This window comes from Melospiza melodia, chromosome 1, assembly GCF_035770615.1.
Source record: "Melospiza melodia melodia isolate bMelMel2 chromosome 1, bMelMel2.pri, whole genome shotgun sequence".
In the NCBI taxonomy this organism is placed as follows: Eukaryota; Metazoa; Chordata; class Aves; order Passeriformes; family Passerellidae; genus Melospiza; species Melospiza melodia.
Window position 1 is genome coordinate 162,302,774 of NC_086194.1, and position 19,931 is coordinate 162,322,704.

General features: G+C 40.9%; 1 protein-coding gene across 1 annotated transcript; it reads left to right on the top strand.

The window, feature by feature from the left end:
* Positions 1–3,426: 3,426 nt before the first annotated feature.
* On the top strand, positions 3,427–19,683 carry SQLE (squalene epoxidase). Its single transcript, XM_063174042.1, has 12 exons — positions 3,427–3,676; positions 3,808–4,151; positions 6,171–6,423; positions 6,715–6,895; positions 9,540–9,636; positions 12,664–12,777; positions 13,570–13,741; positions 14,558–14,653; positions 15,211–15,353; positions 16,467–16,563; positions 16,980–17,067; positions 17,841–19,683. The coding sequence occupies exons 2-12, from the start codon at positions 3,861–3,863 to the stop codon at positions 18,031–18,033; spliced, it is 1,725 nt and encodes a 574-aa protein (XP_063030112.1). The 5' UTR covers positions 3,427–3,676; positions 3,808–3,860; the 3' UTR covers positions 18,034–19,683.
* The last annotated feature ends 248 nt before the right edge of the window (positions 19,684–19,931 follow it).

Consider the following 19,931-nt stretch of genomic DNA (forward strand, 5'->3'; position numbering starts at 1 on the left):
CTAATTAATGAATGACAAGGATGCCTAGTGAGACCAGGCTCTTTGTCACCTGTAGCACATCCACGGACAGCAAGGGTCAGTGTCACGCTGCACACGCTGTCACTGACACTGCAGACATTGGTCCTCATTCCTCTGCTCCTGGGGCAGCTGTGACCAGAAACCACCAGGGACATGTGTTTTAAGGCTCTGCAGCTTAAGATGGCTCAGAACAATGCCTGCTCCTGCACAAGAGGCAGGTTTCATCAAATGATTTATTTTGTATACCCTGGACTTCAGCCAACCATTTCAGGTTATTCCAACATCACACCGCTGCCCTGCCAACTGCTGATTGTCCAAGTGAAAAGAGCATTTTGCTGAGGGAAGGTGCATCCTGAGAAGGGTTAAAAGAAAAGACTGCTCAATTTCAACCTCTTCTTGGGAGCCTTTATTTCCTGGTTGTAAAGCTGTCAAAATTTTAGAAATTCCTGCTTCAGCCTTTTCATATTTACCACTGTGAGATTTAAACATTAAAAGATGTTTCACAGTAGTCATTTTAACAGGGTAATGCAAATGAAGCAAGAAGTTCCTCATTCTAGAAAAAAAAAGTTCAGGAATGCACATAAATTGTAAAGTTGGATAATAAGGTCATGGCATTTAACAACAATAAAATCAGTAGCTCTATCTAGGTATCCACCTTAGTTACAACAACATAAACAAAAAAAGGTAGCTCTTACATTCCAAGAAATGCAAATATGCCAAGCTCTTCACCACAGCAAGGAGATTGAGAGTAAATGAAGGAGCAGGGAGCCACCCATTGCCAGAGTCCTGGCTGGAAATACAGAAATGTTCTGATAGCATCTGAGCCTCGAACAGATGCATCTGTCAGAATTTTGCAATTGCTTCAATTCCCAGCACTAACCACTCCAAACAGAAGTACCAAGAAAAATTACTCACAAATTACATAATCTTGAAATAAATTTTGCATGAGTATTTCATATAGAGAAGGCAATTTCTTGGGGTGGAAGGAGAATAAGCATGAGGTCTTGCTGATCACCTAATAAGATTTAATTATAGCCTGCAGCCAGAGAAACACCCACACCTACTCATTCCCATCCCTTCCATGGACTGCTGCCCTCTGCTCTGGCTCAGGCACAGTGGCTACAGGGTGACTTGGACTAGACAAAAAGTTCATGTTCTGCAGTGGGTTACACATCCCTGTTGTGAGCAAAATAACCTTACAGCTGCATTAAGCAGGATCCTCCTCATGGGGTGAAAGGTTTTGTGTAGTTGGCAGTAAAAGGAAGGAAGAAATTCTACTCTTGTCTTAAAATCATCATTCCAGTATCTTCATTCACAGTATTCTACTTCCATCTGTCTCCTTGCCTACCATCCTTCTTTCTATTAGCCACTTCAGCTTCTTCTGCTCCTTGGTACAGTTCTGAATATGCACTTGCATTAGTCTGGTATTAATTTTCAGCAATTGTTGGTTCATGTATAATAATTTACATTTCTTAGTCTTCTGAAGGTTTGTGTTGGTTTCAGTAACTTGAAGGCTACGGCTCTTCTTGTGTTTGGTTTCTAGCAAGAAATACCCAGAAGGGTTAAACACAGTTTAATTCGATATGTGGAGATTGGACCATAAAGAAGAGACATTTTTAGCAGGCACAAGGAATATTTATAAACTGAACATAGGAAATCGAGTGCAGATGTATTTAAGTTCAGTCTCCAGTGGTTTAGAACTTGTTGACAGCTGTAATAACCCTTGTTCAAACTCGGGAAAAGCAGTTCCTGCTGTGAACATGTTTTTACAGATAGATGTGTATGATTTTGGATGCTTCTGCTGCACCAGAATTCATTTCACTGTTGAGGGAATAACCATCATTGTTGGATGAGACCCAGGTTATTACCAAGTAAAAAAATCTGAATTTGATCTCTTTAGCTCACAGGATCTTTACTTTTAGCCTGAACTGACAGATCAGATGAATGAACCAAAGCCCCACCTCCTAATGGCTTCCAATTTCACCTAGATTTATTCCAAAGTGTCAAACTGGTTTAATCTCATTTCACTGAGAAGCTATCAGATATTTCTCCCCTCTTCAAAATCTATTCCATTTTACCACTGGGAAGATCTCATCTCCTTTAGCTCCATATGAGTGTGATTGATTTTGATTATTTCACTAACTTCCTGAAGTCCTATTGTATTCCACAGATTCCTCACTTCAATACTGTTATGCTGTGATACCCAGACATGTTTGATATTGTTGCATTGCAACAAGTACACAGCCCAAGAAAAGTCTCTCTTGGAGAAATGGGAGGACCACAGGTTAGTGCCCTTGAGGAGTTCAAGGCTAAAAGAGGAAGCTCAGGTTAATCCTGGGCGGCAGCAAAAGCAGAGTGGCCAGCAGGATGAGGGAAGGGATTCTGCTCCTTGGCTCTGCTCTGGTGAGACTTCACCTGAGAGCTGTGGGGAGCCCAACACAACACGCACGGACCCATTCCAATGAGCCCAGAGGAGGACCACAAAGCTGACCAGAGGAGGGGCAGCACCTCCCTTGTGAAGAGGGCCAGGAGAGATGGGGCGTTTCGCTCGGAGAAGCCTCTGTGGAGACCTGACAGCACATCCCAGTGTAAAAGGGCTACAACCGAGCCAGAGAGGGACCTTTCACAAGGGCATGGAGTGACACGACAAGGAGGGACGGCCTCAAACTGAAGAGGAATAGATTTAGACCAGATATCAGTAAGAAATTCTTTACTGTGAGAGTGGTAAGGCACCGGAACAGGCTGCCCAGAGAAGCTCTGGATGCCTCATTCCCGAAAGCGTTCAAGGTTGGGCTGGATGGGGCTTTGACCTGGTCTAGTGGAAGGTGTCGCTGTCCAACCTTCCAGTTTCGCTTGCATCTCAGACCGTTCCATGATTCTCGGATTTCTCCGATGGGCGGTGCTTTCTCTCGCGTTCCCCGCGCAGGGACACGGCCCCTCGGCCCCCGCTGCCCTCGGCCTACCAGCGCCCCTCAGCGGCCCCGCCCCGCAGCGTCACCACGGCAACCCCCCCGCCCTTCGCGTCACATCGCCCGGCGGGCGCAAGCCACGCCCCACCGGCGCTCCGATTGGTCGCTGGCCATAGCGCCATCTCGGCATAGCGCCGCCGATTGGCCGGCGCTGCTGAGGCACGGGCGCGCGGTGCCCGCGGGGCGGCGGCGGCCGTTACTCATTAGCATGGCCGCGGGGCCGCCCCTCCCGCGGGCCGCCCTCGCCATTCGCGCCCATTGCCCCTGGTTCCCTCCCACGGCCCCATTCCTGCCGCAAGGCGCCGCCGGGCGCCGCGACCGGGTCAAGGAGGGAGGCAGCGGCACCGCATCTGCTCTGCGTGAGGCGGCTGCGGGGTGCCCTGGTGCGGGCAGGTAGAGCAGAGCATCAGCCGCGCCCCCCTGGGCGTGCACCTTCCTCCCCCCGCCCCGCGCGGCGCCGCTGCCTCATCCCCGGGCGTGAGGGCTCGGCAGCATCGCCGCCGCCAGCCGAGGAGGGTCCCGGCACCGGGCGGGGCTGGGCACGGCCGAGGGGTGACTGGGGGCGGTGAGACGAGCACCAGCTCCTCCGGCATCGCGTGTCCGGGAGGGGATTCTTGAGAAGACATTTTCTATATTGGTTTTTTCCGGTTTTGGAATCACTGTCCAGGCTCCTGTGGCAGCCTGGCGAGGTGGGGCTTGTTCCTCTTCTGGGGTTCCTTGTTTTTCCATTGAAATCTCCCCACCTTCCAGTAAAAAGGAGATCGTCGCTTTTCTATAGATACATTTTTTCATCCCTTCCACGAAACCCTGTTTTCGGCAGCATCCATCTGTGGCGAAGCTTTGGAGCAACGACCGAGATCAGTGACCCTCACGATGTGGACCTTCCTGGGTATCGCCTCCTTCATTTACGTGTATAAAAAGTGTGGGGACCTCATGACTTACGCTAACAAGGAGGTGCTGCTCTCCGTGCTGGTGTTTTTCTCGCTCGGCTTGGTGCTGTCCTACAGGTACCACTTCAGGGGGCCCCGGCAGCGGCAGCAGCAGAAGCAGAAGTCGCACCTGGGGGTGCTCTCTGATGTGCTTTCAGCATTGCCGCTGGTCGGCTTCTTCTGGGCCAAACCCACCCCGGCGTCTCAGCAAGTTGAGCAGCCCAAATCCAGAAAGGTGAGTTGGATTCAGACGCGGCACGTGAGGTGAAGGGTCCTGCTGCTTTTCCCTCTGGCCGCTGACACGCTGCTCTGGTGAGGGAAAAGAGCTAAGAAAGGGATGGACAGGGTTTGTCTTTAGATGCTGGATGCTTGATTTGACATATTTTGTGTCAGTTTTGGATGGCAAAAGAAAGAGTGAAACTTACTTTGTGGTAGACCCTGGTTGACCAGGGGTTTTCTAGCATCAGAACAAATATGTTTTAAGAAAGATTTGGAGTAAAGGCTTATTGTAGTAGCAGAAAAATGTCTTCGGTTGCCAATCTGTTGTAGAGCTGAAGGACTGGAGAATCTCGCCTATGAGGAGAGGCCGAGTGACTGTCCAGAACAGAAGGCTGTGTGTAAATACCTGCAGGGAGGGTGCCAGGAAGGCTGTGCCAAGGCTTTTTCCATCAGTGCCTGGTGACTGGAAGAGAGGGGCTGAGCAGACTGAAACAGAGATGTTTGCTCTGGGCATTGGGAGGCACTATTTACTGCCAGGGTGACTAAGCACTGCAACGTTCCCAGAGAGGTGGAAGAGTCTCCATCCTTGGAGGTATCCAAAACAGGGCCCAGGCCAGTCTGCTCTGACCCTGCTTGAACGGGGGCTTTGGACCCCATGATGTCCAGAAACCCTTTCCAACCTCTGCCATTCTGTAACTCTCTGATGAGCTTCATAATATTTATGGGTAAAACACATTTGTTTATGCAACTGCAGATGGAGTTAGTGGGAAATGATTGCTGACCTATTGCTTGTACAATAGGTGCAGGACTTGCTCAGATAGTCAGTTCCCTTGCTGTGGAACAAGTGGAGAGCTGTAGGTGGTGCCTGGAGCTTAGCTGGAGTCCTGCCATCCAAGACCATGAACTGGACATAGATATCCAGTGCATCTGTGGTCAGCACTATTTGGCTCCTTTCCTGTGTACTTCTGGGCAATTTCACATGAGCACTGACCCCTCACACAGAAATACATGAAACTGGTATTGGCTGCAAGTCAAAGGTTTTTGATTTTTATTTTATTTTTCTCTTCAAGCCTGCCTATTTACCAATTTCTTGTGCTACCTGAATTCAGATAGTTTTGCACTCTCTTGCTGTATTGTAGATACAAACATGACACTAGGCCACTAAAAATTCTGGTGTCAGTGTGTTTCACTGATGCAATCATATTTTACCAATGTCAGCGCTGCAGTGCTGAGGCATTTGTGAAAGACTGAATTGAACTCTCATCTACCAGCTGGAGAAATGATTTGCAGCTTTGCATTGGAGTTGCCCCTAAAATTATTTTTCACTTGAAGTGTATGTGATTAGGTGCTGTTGGGGAAGGTTCTATAATAGAACTGATTTAAGATGCCAGTTCTGTATTAACTGATGTCCTGTGCAATATATGTCACTTCTTAACAGCTTTAAATGTAGATGAATGGTGATATTGATTATACTTTTAGATGTTACATGAGTCTTCATTTCAGGACTACTTCTTAAAAGCATTTCCCAGGCAGCTGCTTCTGCTGACACTTTTTCATTCTGAATATTACCATAAGTTGCTGTTTAGTTAGTCAGGTAGGTTCACTTAGAGTATCATTTAAAAGGAGTGTGTTTTCCAGAGAAATACATTTTCCAGGAAATCTAATACCTTTTTCATTAAAAAGTGGTAAGGCCTCCACGCTGGAGTGGTTCACTGGCATGAAGGTATCAGTCTTATTTTATAGGACAAGAATATGGGACAGCCTTTTCTTACTGCCTTTTATAGCAGGTTTTAGCCAGGGTCTTGATTTGCAGCAGTGTTGGTTTTTCTTTTCTCTGCTTGTTGTGCTTTTGTTGCCTTGTAGAGTGTGACAGATTCAATTTTGGACAAAACTAAGCTGCAAGATGCCTTCCAACCTCCAATGCATCCTCAGTACCCTGGCTCAGAGTAGAGCTGCTCCAAAGTCAGCCCTCTTGACAAGGTTATGGTACATATCCATTGGCATGTGTAACTTTGTTGGTTTTGTTTTTCTAAAGGGTAAAAGAGAAGTGAACTTCTCAGATGTGTATCTGACAGAGACCGCTCCAAACACAACGTTGTCACCCCAATGTGATCCAGAAATTATCATTGTGGGATCAGGAGTCCTTGGTTCTTCCTTGGCCACAGTGCTTTCCAGAGATGGAAGGAAGGTGACTGTGATAGAGAGGGACCTGAAAGAACCTGACAGGATAGTTGGAGAATTGCTGCAGCCTGGAGGATTCAATGCTCTTCGAGACCTGGGTCTTGAAGGTGGGTACATTTCAGAGTGTAAACAGATCTGTAACACAAGAGTTACTACACTCAACAATGTATTTAGTTAAAGCATGCCTGCAGGAAAAAATAAGAAAAACATTATCTGCACTTAACATTTGAATTAAAAATTACCTGTGTATTTCCAGTTTGCTATTTTGAAAATACTCTTCTTTCAGCATGTGTATTTTGCTTAAGAAAATTGGACCCAGTGTAAAGAAATGTGTTTAATAAATAATTAGGCTTTGTTAAAGACTTGTTTTAATCCATCTGTTGGCTTTTATCTTGCAGATACAGTAGAAGGTATTGATTCACAAATAGTAAATGGTTACATAATTCATGATCTAGAGAGCAAATTGGAGGTTGAGATTCCTTATCCAACATCTGAAGATGGACATGTGGCCAGTGGAAGATCTTTTCATCATGGCCAGTTTATCATGGGCCTCCGAAGGGCAGCCATGGCAGAGCCCAAGTGAGTCACATTGTGAACAGCACAGTTGGGATCCAGAGATTCAGAAGCATTGTTCCCATCATTTCCATGAGATTCCTCAACCATTTCCCAGCACAGAGGGCTGTGATGAGCAGGAGTGAGATAACGTAGCAGCTGGAGTTACTCATTCTGCTCTCTGTAGACAAGTTTATAAGTTACATACATATCATATACATATCACACTTTGGGACAGCTTAATCTTTAAGGGAGTATCAGCTTTAAATATTAGGCAAGATATTTGCCCATCTGTGAGAGAGAACAGTTCACAGGTGCAGGGTTGATTCTCTTCTGCTGATTCTTGTGTTTGGCATTTTATCAGAAGTAGTGACCTCTTCTTGGTGAGCAGCGCACAGAACTTCTTTAGGCAAGGCATGAGTGGCAAATCTGGCACGAAATGTTAGATCACAGAGTGGTTTGGGTTAGAAGGGATGACCTTTGAAGGTCAGGTGGTCCAGCCCTCCTGCACTGGGCAGTAGCTGTAGCTTTGACACTGATGTTATCAGTGATGATAGAAATCAAGCGTTTACATTTGTATGTTGTTTTACTTTCTTTTTTGACAATAAGAAATAAGCCAAAGTAACTAAAAAGGAGCATTAAATGGAAGTAGCTCTTTCCAGTTAATAATTTGTATGTTTCAGAGTCTTGAAGACAATTTCTTTTCGTAATTAAAAGAAAAAATTGGTGCTTTCTTCTATAAAGGAGATGAGAAGTAAACTTTTATTGAAATAGAATAGATTCTAGGTGCTGCTTTCTGTGTGGTATTTTTTTTTTTGTATTGTCTTTTTTCCCCCCTAAATAATTTTTCCCCTAAGAATATCATAGTGCCATATGTCCCTTTACAAGGGACATATGGCATTATGATATTTTTACCTAACGTCTTTATTCTGAGCTAGAAAATTACTTTCTCCTTTCAAGTTTGTTATATCATGTGAATTACTAAAAGTGGCACTAAAGATAGCAGCTCTGTAGTACAGTTACAGTTAATGGTGACTGTGTTCACTAGCTCTGAAAGCTAAAGCCTTCTCAAGGCTCTGAGTTCAATGAAATTTGGGCATCTGAGTGCTCAACTCCAGTAGCTGTACACAGGATTTGGAACAAAAACTTGCGAAAATCATGTTCATGACTTGAATGATATCCTATCCTATCCATTTTCCACACACTCCTGAATGTTTTTGTGTATGCTTGCTTGCCATTTAATTTGTGGCATAGAAAACTGCATGTTTATGTGCACTGAAAGATCAAGAACTCTTAATAGTGCCAGGAGATTTTGGGTTTTATGACAAAGCTTTTGAGGATATAGGGGATAATTATTACTGATTAGTATATCCTCTTTATAAGCACTAGGCAATATGAATGTATTTTAAATAAGTAAAGTTATTTTTGCTGCAGAAGGAGGTAAGGCATCATTGGTTTATAATAATAAACTAATTATATATAATTGTAAACTCACTTATAGTGGATGAGAATGAGATGAAGAAGTGAGCACTCAGGTAACTGAAATAACAGCTGTAAAAGAAACGTAGAGCTGATAGGATCTGCAGGACTCTGATTCCCTGGCATGCTGCTGCTGTCCCTCATGTTGAGGTTTCTGTTGAGTGCTCACTCATAACCATTCATATTTTGATACAGCCAATGTGCTTGTTTATTGTCAAATTAAGCCAGTCATGAGCTGCTCTGAAATGTCTGTGCTGGATGCCAGGGGAAAAAAAACCCATTACTTGAGATGCTTGTATTCCTTTTAAGAGCCTAAAATAGCAAGCTGTTGTATTCTCATGTGCACCTTTAGTTCAGTTCTTAAAGCTGTGGAATTCCATCTGGATATGGAATGTTTGCAAGAGATTCAGAGTGTCCCATTTCAAGCTGCTGAGTCTGAAGTGCTCTGGTGAGGTCTAACAGCTTGGATCCAACAAAGCATATTAAGTTTAGAGGGATTTAATTTCTGACTCAAAATAGTTTTGGTTGGGAGATAGAAGGAGGGGATGCTCCACTTGAACGTGTTAGCAGAACTTTAAAAGCATAAATAGAAAAAAAAACAGAACTCTCTCCAGATTCCTGAGGTGACAAACTAGATACCTGTGTCCTAAGCAGGTTAGGTTAGTTTGGACTGCTCTGAGAATTGTGTGCCTGACTTTTATCTAGTGTTCACCTTAAGGGTTTAGGTGCTGCTGATCCTGCTCTTTAATTTAAAACGAACTCCTCAGAGTTCGTTCTCACCTGCACTGTCAGCAATTCCTAGCTTTTGGCAGGGATGACTCAGGCAGCTCCCTGATTTCTGACCATTATTAGGCATGAAACTCCTCTCAGCATCTCTCACAGGGCCGTGGGGCACAGCTGGGGACTCTACTAAGTGACAGGATGTTTATGATAAACAGTACAGTCTTTAGAATATTCAAGTATCAAACCAAAGGTAGTGTCAAAGTGAAATTTATGACCAACACTTTTTGAACACTTTTTGACATTTAATGTGGCTTCACAAAGTGTTCAAGAACCTTTTTTTTTTTGCAAAATTTAAATTGTGTTGGCAGAGACAACATTGTTGAAAATTTGGTTTTCTGTCTATGTCTAGTGCCTTGAAATGCTGGCATCATTAATCCTCTTCTGTTTTAACCCCTCTATTTCATTTCAGTGCAAAATTCATTGAAGGGACTGTGTTACAGTTACTAGAGGAAGATGACTGTGTTGTGGGTGTTCAGTACAAGGACAAAGAAACTGGTGACACTAAGGTAAGAGCTTTCTGTTACAATCTTTGTTAAACTGTTGAGAAAATTGAGGGTTGCTTTATATATATAATTTTTAAAAGCTTGTATGTCAGAGCCCTGGTACAGAAATAATGTAGTTATCAAGAAAGCCAAAGATTCTAGTGCATACAGCCTGGGAATATGGGAATTCTTGTTATAACTTCTTATGAAGCTTCTGCTTTCCATTTCTCTGGAGAATTCAGTTTACTATTTATTTCATTATTCATATGTCTGGAGTTTAAAATTTTTCAAGAGTTCCTGGTGAAAAGAACAGTATATTAAGATTTGTGCTTCAGCTGTGTGTGTAGTGGTCTGCATTTCCATAAATACTTCCACCATCTAGTGAGGGACTGAGAATGAAAAAGCTACTTTTTGATAGTGAAAGCTCTATCTTGTCATTTCTTGGATGACAGAAAAAGAATTTTGGCATGTTTTAATGCTAAACTGCTGGCTAAATGCTGTGAAACTGTGTGAACTTAGGAGAGACCAGTTTGGGTGGAACCTCCTGTACTGAAGTTGTGGATATGCTGCCTGTTCTCCAGGAAAACCAAATTTGTGATCTTCTTTGTGGACTTTGAAGTTCCTTTGTTACTTACAGTTATGTAGATGTACTCTGATGGGAAAGATGGGAATCTGCCTATGCCATGCTCCCTTCCTTACTAGATGGAGAAAGGTCCTGAGTAGGTGGAAGATCCTGCTCAGATCTCTAAGATCAGAGGTCTCTGACATCTTTCCATCTCTAAGTCATTTAGAGATGGGGCTGGTGGCACAGAACCAAACAGGAGAGAGCCTTTTAAAAGCACTTAAAGCTTAGGGGAACAAGCTGGTTTTAGGCTGTCCTCAGGCAAGTGCCATTTCAGCCACTCTATGGCTGAGTGCTGCAGCAGAGCAGAGAAGTAACAACACCCTTGACCCCTCTTGAGGTAGCTGGAGGAGGAGTGAGTTCCAAGTCTGTTCCTTGGTCTGTCTTAGCTGCCATGTAAAATAAATGAAACTGTATCAGGAAAGAGAATAAGCCACTGAATCATGGGTGTGGGAAAGACAGGGATATTGGAGAGGAGGAGGATTTTTTGCATTGAGAAGGGTGTTTGTTGGGATTTATTTCCCAAATTCAATTGGCTTTATCGTCCAGGAACATAGAAGGGTGTTTTTGTTTTATTTTGTTTGAGGGGTAGAAGGGGCACGTGTATTTTGTTTTGAGTTCTGTTTTTAAGCTTCACATACTTATAGATGTTATTGTTGTAATTTTAAGTGTGACTTATTTGAACACTTAGGTGACCAGTGTTGTAGCCTGCATCTTTCCTGAAAGTCTGGATGTTGTTCTAAAGGCCTGAAGTTTCCTGTCTCTATACTGGGGATAAACAAATTCATGTTTTGCCCTGAATGCAGAAGTTCTGTGGCTGGAAAGAGCTGTCTCATTTGTTGGCTTAGATCTCCTTTGATTTTAGAAATCTAGTTAATTAGAAAATTCCATTATACATTTCTATTTACTATGTTTCCCTACCTGTGAGTTTTTACAGCTAGGAAGTTCTTAGCTGAATAAAAACCCCAAACTCAAGCCTGTTTGCATTCCTTAACCTGCTTTTATAAAGAAAAGTGGCTGTGTTGTGTATGTGTTTTCTCTGTTCTTTCCATCCTACATTCTCCACCACATTACCTTTGAGATTTTTATTCTCTTAAATGAGGTTCAAATTAGCCAGTATGCTAAAAATGACACAGTTTTTCAAAACTGGGCAACTGAATAGGCTCAAGGTTGGTTGTGTTGACTGTGGAAGAATTGTAGCATGAGTGTTCTACTCATTAGACAGCAGGGAACTGATATGGACAGGTGACTTTGGTCTAATTGCAGGAAAAATTAGAACTTGCAGTCAACCAAGCTAGGAATCCATAGGAAAGAGGTGAATCCATAGTAGAGGTAACTCTACTCAGGAGCTCACTTCTATAAGCACAGACACATAAAACATGTTTTACCTTACTCACATCTACTGTCATCTGATTTTGTCCAATTTCCCTTCACACAGTAAAAGATGTTAAAGTTTGTGTGACCAAGTGGAGTCAGACTTGAAGATCCTTGTGAGTCCCCCCCAACACAGAATATTCTAGGATTTTATGAATTCACTCCAATACTGGTGGCAACTGCTCGTAGAGGAGCTCGCTCACAGAGTGACTCACCCATACAAGAGTAAAAGATTTCCTAGGAGTACTAATGAAACACAGTGTGCCTTTCTTGCCTTACTTGCAAACTGAAAGCTTAAAAGGAGAAATACTTCTTACTGCTTATGCCGAGCAGATGAAATCACTCAAAGCTGAGGACTAATGCTTGTTGTAAATCTATTGTCATTTGAAGTTCAATCACTGAACATACTGACACTGAGAAAGCTGTAGATAGAAGGAAGCACCTACCATTAAATGCTTCCTAGTATAATAATGTTGTTATATGACCATAAAAGTACATTTTAGTAACTGGAATTATTTGCTTATGTTCGAGAAGAATGTATGTGTTAAACATTAGAATTTGCACAGACCTTCAGGCTGAACCTGATGAGTTTACTCAGATTTGTATTTTGTCCATATATATTCTATTTGTCTAGTTCCTAAGTAAATTTGGAACTGCTCACAGCTCCCTGTATGGTCTTTTAAAGAAGAGCCTATGTGCTTACAGCTTGTCAGTTTCTTATAATTTGGTTTGGTTTTCTATAGCTGCTTATACATAGTTCTTTAATTTGAAATTATTATTTTTTCTTTTTTCTTTTGTGAGCATTACAGCCCAAAGGGAGCAAATACTTCTCTTTATTGTATTTTTTTAATCAAAGTTTCTACACAGTTCCCATAGCTGTGTTTTCTAAAAAAGCTGGAGTATGTTGTTAGATCAGCTTGTGTAGCAAATAGATAAATAGGAATGCAAGGAAGGCAAACCCCACAGTAGTTCTAATACCCATTTTGGGAATTGCTTCTCATTGTTCTGTAGCAAAATTGATGGTGTCTTATCTTTATTTTTAATTTATGCTTCAGGAACTTCATGCTCCACTTACAGTTGTAGCTGATGGACTTTTCTCCAAATTCAGGAAAAACTTGATATCCAGCAAAGTTACTGTGTCCTCCCATTTTGTTGGTTGCATTTTGAAGGTAACTTTTAAGTATAATCCTATATAAACCACTGTGCTGTTGCTGAAGGTGGGCTACCCTGTAACCCATATGAACATGTTTGCCTTCAGGACCTACAAATGTCGAGAGAAGGTGGTGTCCTGGTTTTGGACTGGGAATCTGGGTTGGTGGCTGGGTGGTTGGAGAATCCAGGCAGATCCTGTCTGGTTCTTTCACTCTGTGTCTACTGCATTAACTGATGCATTAACAGCAAAAATAATTAAGAGAGCATGAACTGAAGCTAACAGAATTTTCACTAGCCTGGGAACACTGACTGGTAGGAACTCCAGTACTTTTTGGGTCTCTAATCCAGTTAGCACTGCCCAAGTTTGTCTACTTTTGGGATCTGCTTTAAGACCTGATTAGATAGGGCCCTGTGATTCTTCTTCAGTTGTATTTAGACTAGTGGATTTCTTTCCCTCCCACCACTTTCTTTATGAAAGGAAAACAAAATTGTCTTATTGAAAACTCCTACATTGATTATGTTACAGGTTTTTAATGGCATATATTAAAACTTGGTGAGGCATTCAAATGAAATGGATAAGCTAGTGATTCTAGTAAATATTAAAATGTATTGGCAAAAGAATTGTTGCTGCACTGAAATTCAGAACTTTCTTTTTGAAAACACTTTTTCATTCAAGAGAATAATAACACAAGCTTTATATGAAAGAGGATTTTTTTAAAAGTGTTTTAGAAAATTATTTTGTATGTCTGATGTTTAATACCTTTTCATTAATCAGTCTCAATCTTTCTTTCCCTTCTTTCCTTTTTAAGGATGCATCACAGTTTAAAGCTAATTATGCTGAACTTGTTTTAGCTAAAACAAGTCCAGTGCTAATCTATAAGATTTCTTCAACTGAAACTCGAGTCCTTGTTGATATTCGAGGGGAAATGCCAAAAAATTTAAAAGAGTACATGATTGAAACCATTCATCCACAACTACCTGGTAAGTCTGGAGAGGCTTCTAGAGAATTGTCACATTTAAATATGTCAAAAAAAGGAAACACATTTCATTGAATTGATAGAGCTGTGTGGCTTTTCCCATGTGCACAGTCGCTGTTTCAGGAGCCATTTACCCTTCTTTGGTTCCGCACCACACAACACACAGAAGTTTGTTCAGCTCACATCTGTGAGGTCAGCAATTCAGGATTATATAAAGCAATTCAGGATTATGTAAAGGTGAGGTCAGCAATTCAGGATTGTATAAAACTCTGGGGGCCCCAGCACAGGAAGGACATTGACTTGTTGGAGTGAGTCCAGAGGAAGCCACCAAGTTGACCAGAGGGATGGAGGGCTCCTCCCATGAGGAGTGGTTGTGAGTTGGATTTGTTCAGTCTGGAAAAGAGAAGGCTTTGGGGGGACCTGAGTGTGGCCTTCCAGTACCTGAAGGTACTACCAGAAAGATGGGGCAGAACTATTGACAAGGGTGAAAGAGTTCAAATAGAGAGTAGGTTTAGATTAGATATTATGAACAAATAATTTACTGTGAGGGTGGTGAGGAACTAAACCAGGTTACTCAGGGATTTTGTGGTTGCCACATCCCTGGAGATGATCAAGGCCAGGTTGGATGGGGCTCTGAGCAGTCTGATCAAGGGAAAGTCTCTCCCCCCATGGCAGGGGGGTTGGCACTACAGGATCTTCAAGGTCCCATTCCAACCCACACCATTCTGTGACTCTGTGATATCTCAGAAGATAATGGATTGTGTACAAATGATTTGTGTCTTTGTCTAACTGCTGTAACTAAAATATTTGGTTGTTGCAGATCATTTAAAGGAGCCATTCTTAATAGCAGTTCAGAATGATCGTTTAAGGACTATGCCAGCCAGCTTCTTGCCTCCCTCAGCTGTAAACAAGAAAGGTGGGTATTATGAAATAAAAGGAACAAAAAAGGCATTATAAGCATCTTCTGGGGCATAGGACTTTGTTGTCTTGGATCTATTTTTGTTGTTCAATATAACTGTCTCATAAATCTTCTATAAAAAATAATATTTTGAAAATGTGTGCCTTGGGCAGCATTTAACTGGAATCTTTACATTGACACCAGATATTAAGTCAATGCCTGCTTTATCTGTAAGTTTAATTTATTCAGTTGCTTAAGCTTATACAATGTGTCCTTTCTAAGAAAATAATGATAAAAAATTGAAGAAATTAACTTAAAAAGTGTATTCTTTGACACATGAACACACATACCTATAGGGAAAAAATAGTTTGACCTTGATTATCTGAAAGCTGTTTTAAGCCTTTTAATTTAAAGACATACTTTGTGGGTTTTGTTTTTTAATTTGTAGTTGTTACACATCTTATTTTCTGGTGGGAATGAATTCTTAGTAAGTTTGATGTTTTTTACAGAGTATTTGAATTTTAAGATTCCATAACAGTTGTGCAGTATCCTGTTGTTTTTTCTCTTCTACCTAGGTGTTCTTCTATTAGGAGATGCATATAATATAAGACACCCTCTAACTGGTGGAGGAATGAGTGTTATTTTAAATGATGTTAAAATATGGAGGCGTTTGCTCCAGGATATCCCAGACCTTTATGAAGATTCTGATGTTCTTAAGGTGATTCTTTATTTTGGATTTATTTTAGACAACTTCTGCTGCAATTCAATGACACACTTCTAGGTTTTATGCGACTCAGGGACAAGTGAGTTACTGGTGAGGCATAGCAGTTCTCAAAGCTTTGGCTGGAATATTCAGGTATCAGGTATTCACCAGTGGATGTGAATTAACTGCTGTGCTGTGTGGCAACAGGCAGTTTCAAGACTTTGCACACTGACCTGCTGTGTTTTACTTAAGGAGACTGGTGTGCTGTGTCCAGTCAGGATACTTTGCTGGGATACCCTGATATTCCCATTTTCATAGGGCATTTTTAACCAGATTGATCCTAAATGTGGTGGGTTTGAACCATTACACTTGTGTGACTGGAACCTGGACAAGAATGAGCTTGTGTAGCCAGTCTTTCAAGAGACATCTCAGCCTGGCCTGCTGCATTAATCTGAGTAGTAAATTAGAAGGGATCCTTCTTTCCCAGGATCTGCTCCATCAGTGTTCATGCAAGGTTTATTTTTTCTGTGATACTTAGTCCCAAAATTCTGATGAGTAGATAATAAGATTTGAGTAGATAATAAAATTTATTTGTTTACTATTTTTAAGGGGGCTGGATGTATTGTCTTGGCTAAATTACAGGTAGTGTAATTGTAGACTACAAGTTGAAGGTTCCAAAAGTGTATTTGAAAATTGAGAAGCACTTGGAGGAACCCTGTATGCCAGGACAGTTCAGGATTTATCTGAATTTGTCTTACCACACGCAGACACTTTAATGGCAGCTAGTCACCTCAGACTTGGTCATTTCCTATTTATTACCAGTCAATTGAAGGAACTACCTGAGCATTATCCTTCAAGTTTCAGCTGTATCCCAGACACCCCCTGTAGGATGAGAAACATGTTCTGGAACTGTTCCCTCCTATACTTAAGGTGAGGGGAGCCTGGATAACTGGTTCAACAGGTTTTTGAAATTCCTTAATGACCTAGCTTGGAATCAATCTAGCATATCACTAAATCCCTTCTACATATCCATGAGCATGACTCTTGCCACCTCACCTCTTTGGGAATCTTTTGAATGTTCCTTTGTATTTACTCACAGGAATATTTCTTTTTCTTATTTTTTTTCAGGCAAAAAGAACATTTTACTGGTCAAGAAAAAAATCTCATTCTTTTGTTGTGAATGTTCTTGCCCAGGCACTTTATGAGCTCTTTGCTGCCACAGATGGTAAATATATCTTAAAGTTAACCTCTGATTAGTTACAACTTGGTAAATAAATATGACTGGGAAGGGGATGTTCATGTCTGTGTGTATATTGTTATGTATTGAAAATATATCAATCAAAGAATTGTAATAAGTTTTCTTGTGTTCTCTGCCTAGATTTTTAAATAGAGGTTTAGCAATGTAAAGGCAAGTCTGGAGTTAGAACTAAATAACAAACCAAAGCAAACAATAGTCAGTTAATACAAAAATATGTAGATATTCTGTAAGACTATCCTTCGTATAAATAAAAGCAGCTTAAAGTCCAGCTGAATTGAACAGAACAACCAAGTCCTGGATTTAATATCAGTGTTGTGCATGCAGAAAAATGTTTCAGTATGTGTTGATTATATTTGCTTTATTAATTTTAATTAATTTTGTAGATTCCTTGCATCAGCTAAAGAAAGCCTGTTTCCATTACTTCAGACTTGGAGGAGAATGTGTTGCAGGTCCTGTTGGATTGCTGTCAGTGTAAGTTCACTGTGCTGGCAGTGGTTATTGTGTGCCCCTGAGAGATCTGCTTTGCCCCCATCAGGCTGCTCAACACAGGGAGGATGGCCCACATGAGACTGGGTTTTAAGATGATACTGAAGGTTGGAGCTTTATTGGAAATTGTGTCTTGAAGTGCTGGTTCTTTTTATTTTTTTTCTCCCTGCATAAAAAAGGCCACTAAAAAGCTGGTGGCCCCTAGTGTAGGTGGCACAGGAATTTGAATAAGGTAGAGGGGTCCAGAGCAGCTGGTGGAGATGATTCCTACTTCACAAGCTGAGAGTAGTGTTGGGTGAGGCCTCCCATAAAAAGCTGTAAGGAACAAGGAAATCTCTAGCTGGAAGGTGTTTGAATGACCCCTCAGAAACTTGTGAATGCACAGTAAACCCTACTACTCTGAACACAGGAGAATGTGTGCTTTTATACTTCTCTCCTTTTGGACTGGGAGCTAAAACTGAAAAGCCTGTTTAAAATATTCCTTTGGGGGAAGACAAAGAGTAAGAGATAGACAAAGAGAACTAGAAATGAAGAGAAAGCAGCAGTGTATGTTGGCCTTGCCATAGAAGGGAATGCAGACTGGAGTAGCCCAAGAGAAACAAGTTTGTATTTTTCAGTTGAGTTGGCAGGACCAGATCTGCCTAAATCAGAAGGGGCTGTGGGATCTTAGGTGGAGATCTGTATTTGTAAAATGGAAGTTTTTCAGTTCTTTCTGATGCTATTTATTCACTAGTTTTATCTGTTTGTTTTTAATGCAGGTTATCTCCCAAACCAATGGTACTGATTGGCCACTTCTTTGCTGTGGCCTTGTATGCTGTTTATTTTTGCTTTAAGTCAGAGTCCTGGATCACCATACCTCGAGCAATTTTCAGTAGTGGAGCTATTCTTTACCGGAGCTGCTCTATAATATTTCCACTCATTTACTCTGAAATGAAGTATTTAGTCTATTAAAATCCAGGGTAAAGTGACTGGAGGAAGAAAGCATGAAAATCACAATGCCTTCAAAAATCTTTGGACATGTATTATTTAATATTGTATCATGTTCTCCTCAAAATGCAATTTCCTTGATAAGCTTTTAACTTAATTTTGATTTTGTGGTTATATACATATATAATATATGTAAATATCTTTTCTTTGCAATTTAAGTTGAAAAAGGAGTTAGCTGTTTACAAAGACCATAATTAAGTGTTGATGTGGTAGATAATTGACAGTTTTGACAGAATTTCTTTCCTTGCTTTATGCATTGCTGAGTGCACCATTAATATTAATAAACTGAGAAGTTAAAATTGTAAACCACATGCTGCTATTATCCTTCATGCTTTTTTCTGTTCAGTAGTTCCACAGACTATTACTGTGAAGTAGCGTAACATTCTCAATTTGGTTATTTTGTTAGGATTTGCATCTGTTCTGTTTCTGTTGCAGCTAAGATACTGGTCTGTTGACACTTAAAAGGACACTGTAAAGGATGTCAGCTCTTGATGTGTCACTATTTCTTTAATTTCAATTACTGTTGCAAGTGCCATGTTGCTCTTCTGAATTCCCTCTACGCTAGAATTCATTTTAACAAGTAATAACCAAATCTTTGCTTTGTTGGGTACTGCAATGCACTCAGGTAGTGAAAGCACATGTTTTTGAAAATTTCTTCTTATCTCATTTCCCTTCAAAACCTTGAAAGTTTGGAGTTGTTCTGCTTGGTGTGTGTGCAACTGAAGTTTAACACTGCCATGAACTGAAGCACAGCAACAAACCGTATCCACTGAAACAAATTGAGTCCAGGCTATTTCCAGTAGACAGTAATCTTTAATATTACTTCTGAAAATTAATGAAAAGCACCATGAAAGTGTCCTTTTAATACTTGGAGTGTGGTGGGATTATTTTTCCTGTAGGAATTACTGCATGCTACTAAAGAGTTCATGTCTATTCCTATTGGTCACTATTCCTCTCGATGTTACCAGTGTGATTTCCTTTGCTCTTGTGCATCTGCATTTTCTCTACCTTTCTTATGATTTGTGTGGATATCACTGAATGGCTCTGCTCTTTTGGCATGCCTAAACAATCACGTGGGTGCAGGCAGCAGTCTGGAGAGTAGTAACAGGTTTTTATTCTTCTGTACTGGTGAAACTGTGACTCTACCTTGAAAATGACAGATTGCATAAGCTGTGTATAAACATCCATTTTATCTTGGACTGTGAAAAAAAATCTGTGGAGAGACTTTATTTAGTATTTTATTTGATGGATATTTCAAATGACTTTTTCTTTTCCAGAAGCAAAAGTATGTATATTTTTCTAACCATGATCACTTTTGATACCCTCTTGAAATTACACTCATCATGAATATGTCTATGTTGAAACTTTAGGGTAAAGTACTAATATTTTCAAATATATGTGGTAACTAAATTATGCCCCTTTAAGGGTACACAAAGTTTGCAGGATTTATACAAGTGTTTTCAAAATTTGTGACAATTTTGAAAATATTGATTAATTTTACATTTTTTATTTTTTTATATTATTTGCAGTCAGTCTCTTTAAAATCATGGATAAAAAGTCCTGAGCCAAATACACATCCTCAGCTTACCTAAATAAAAAGTTGTTATATCTGTAGATTATTTTTGTTGTGTGTCTCTGCTTAAAGAGTTTGGTTAAATTCTAATTATTTATGTTTAAATGTACATATATATATATAAGGACTTTTTTCCTTTCTTGTCCTGAATTCAGTGCCTGGTGAAGTGTCTTGATCAGGGTAGCAATCACTTATTGGAAATTGCTGGGGGAGAGATAAATGGTGGGGGGTGTGTGTGTGTGTAAGAAGGATCAGCCTGAAAATACAACCATGAAATGGCTTCTGCCTT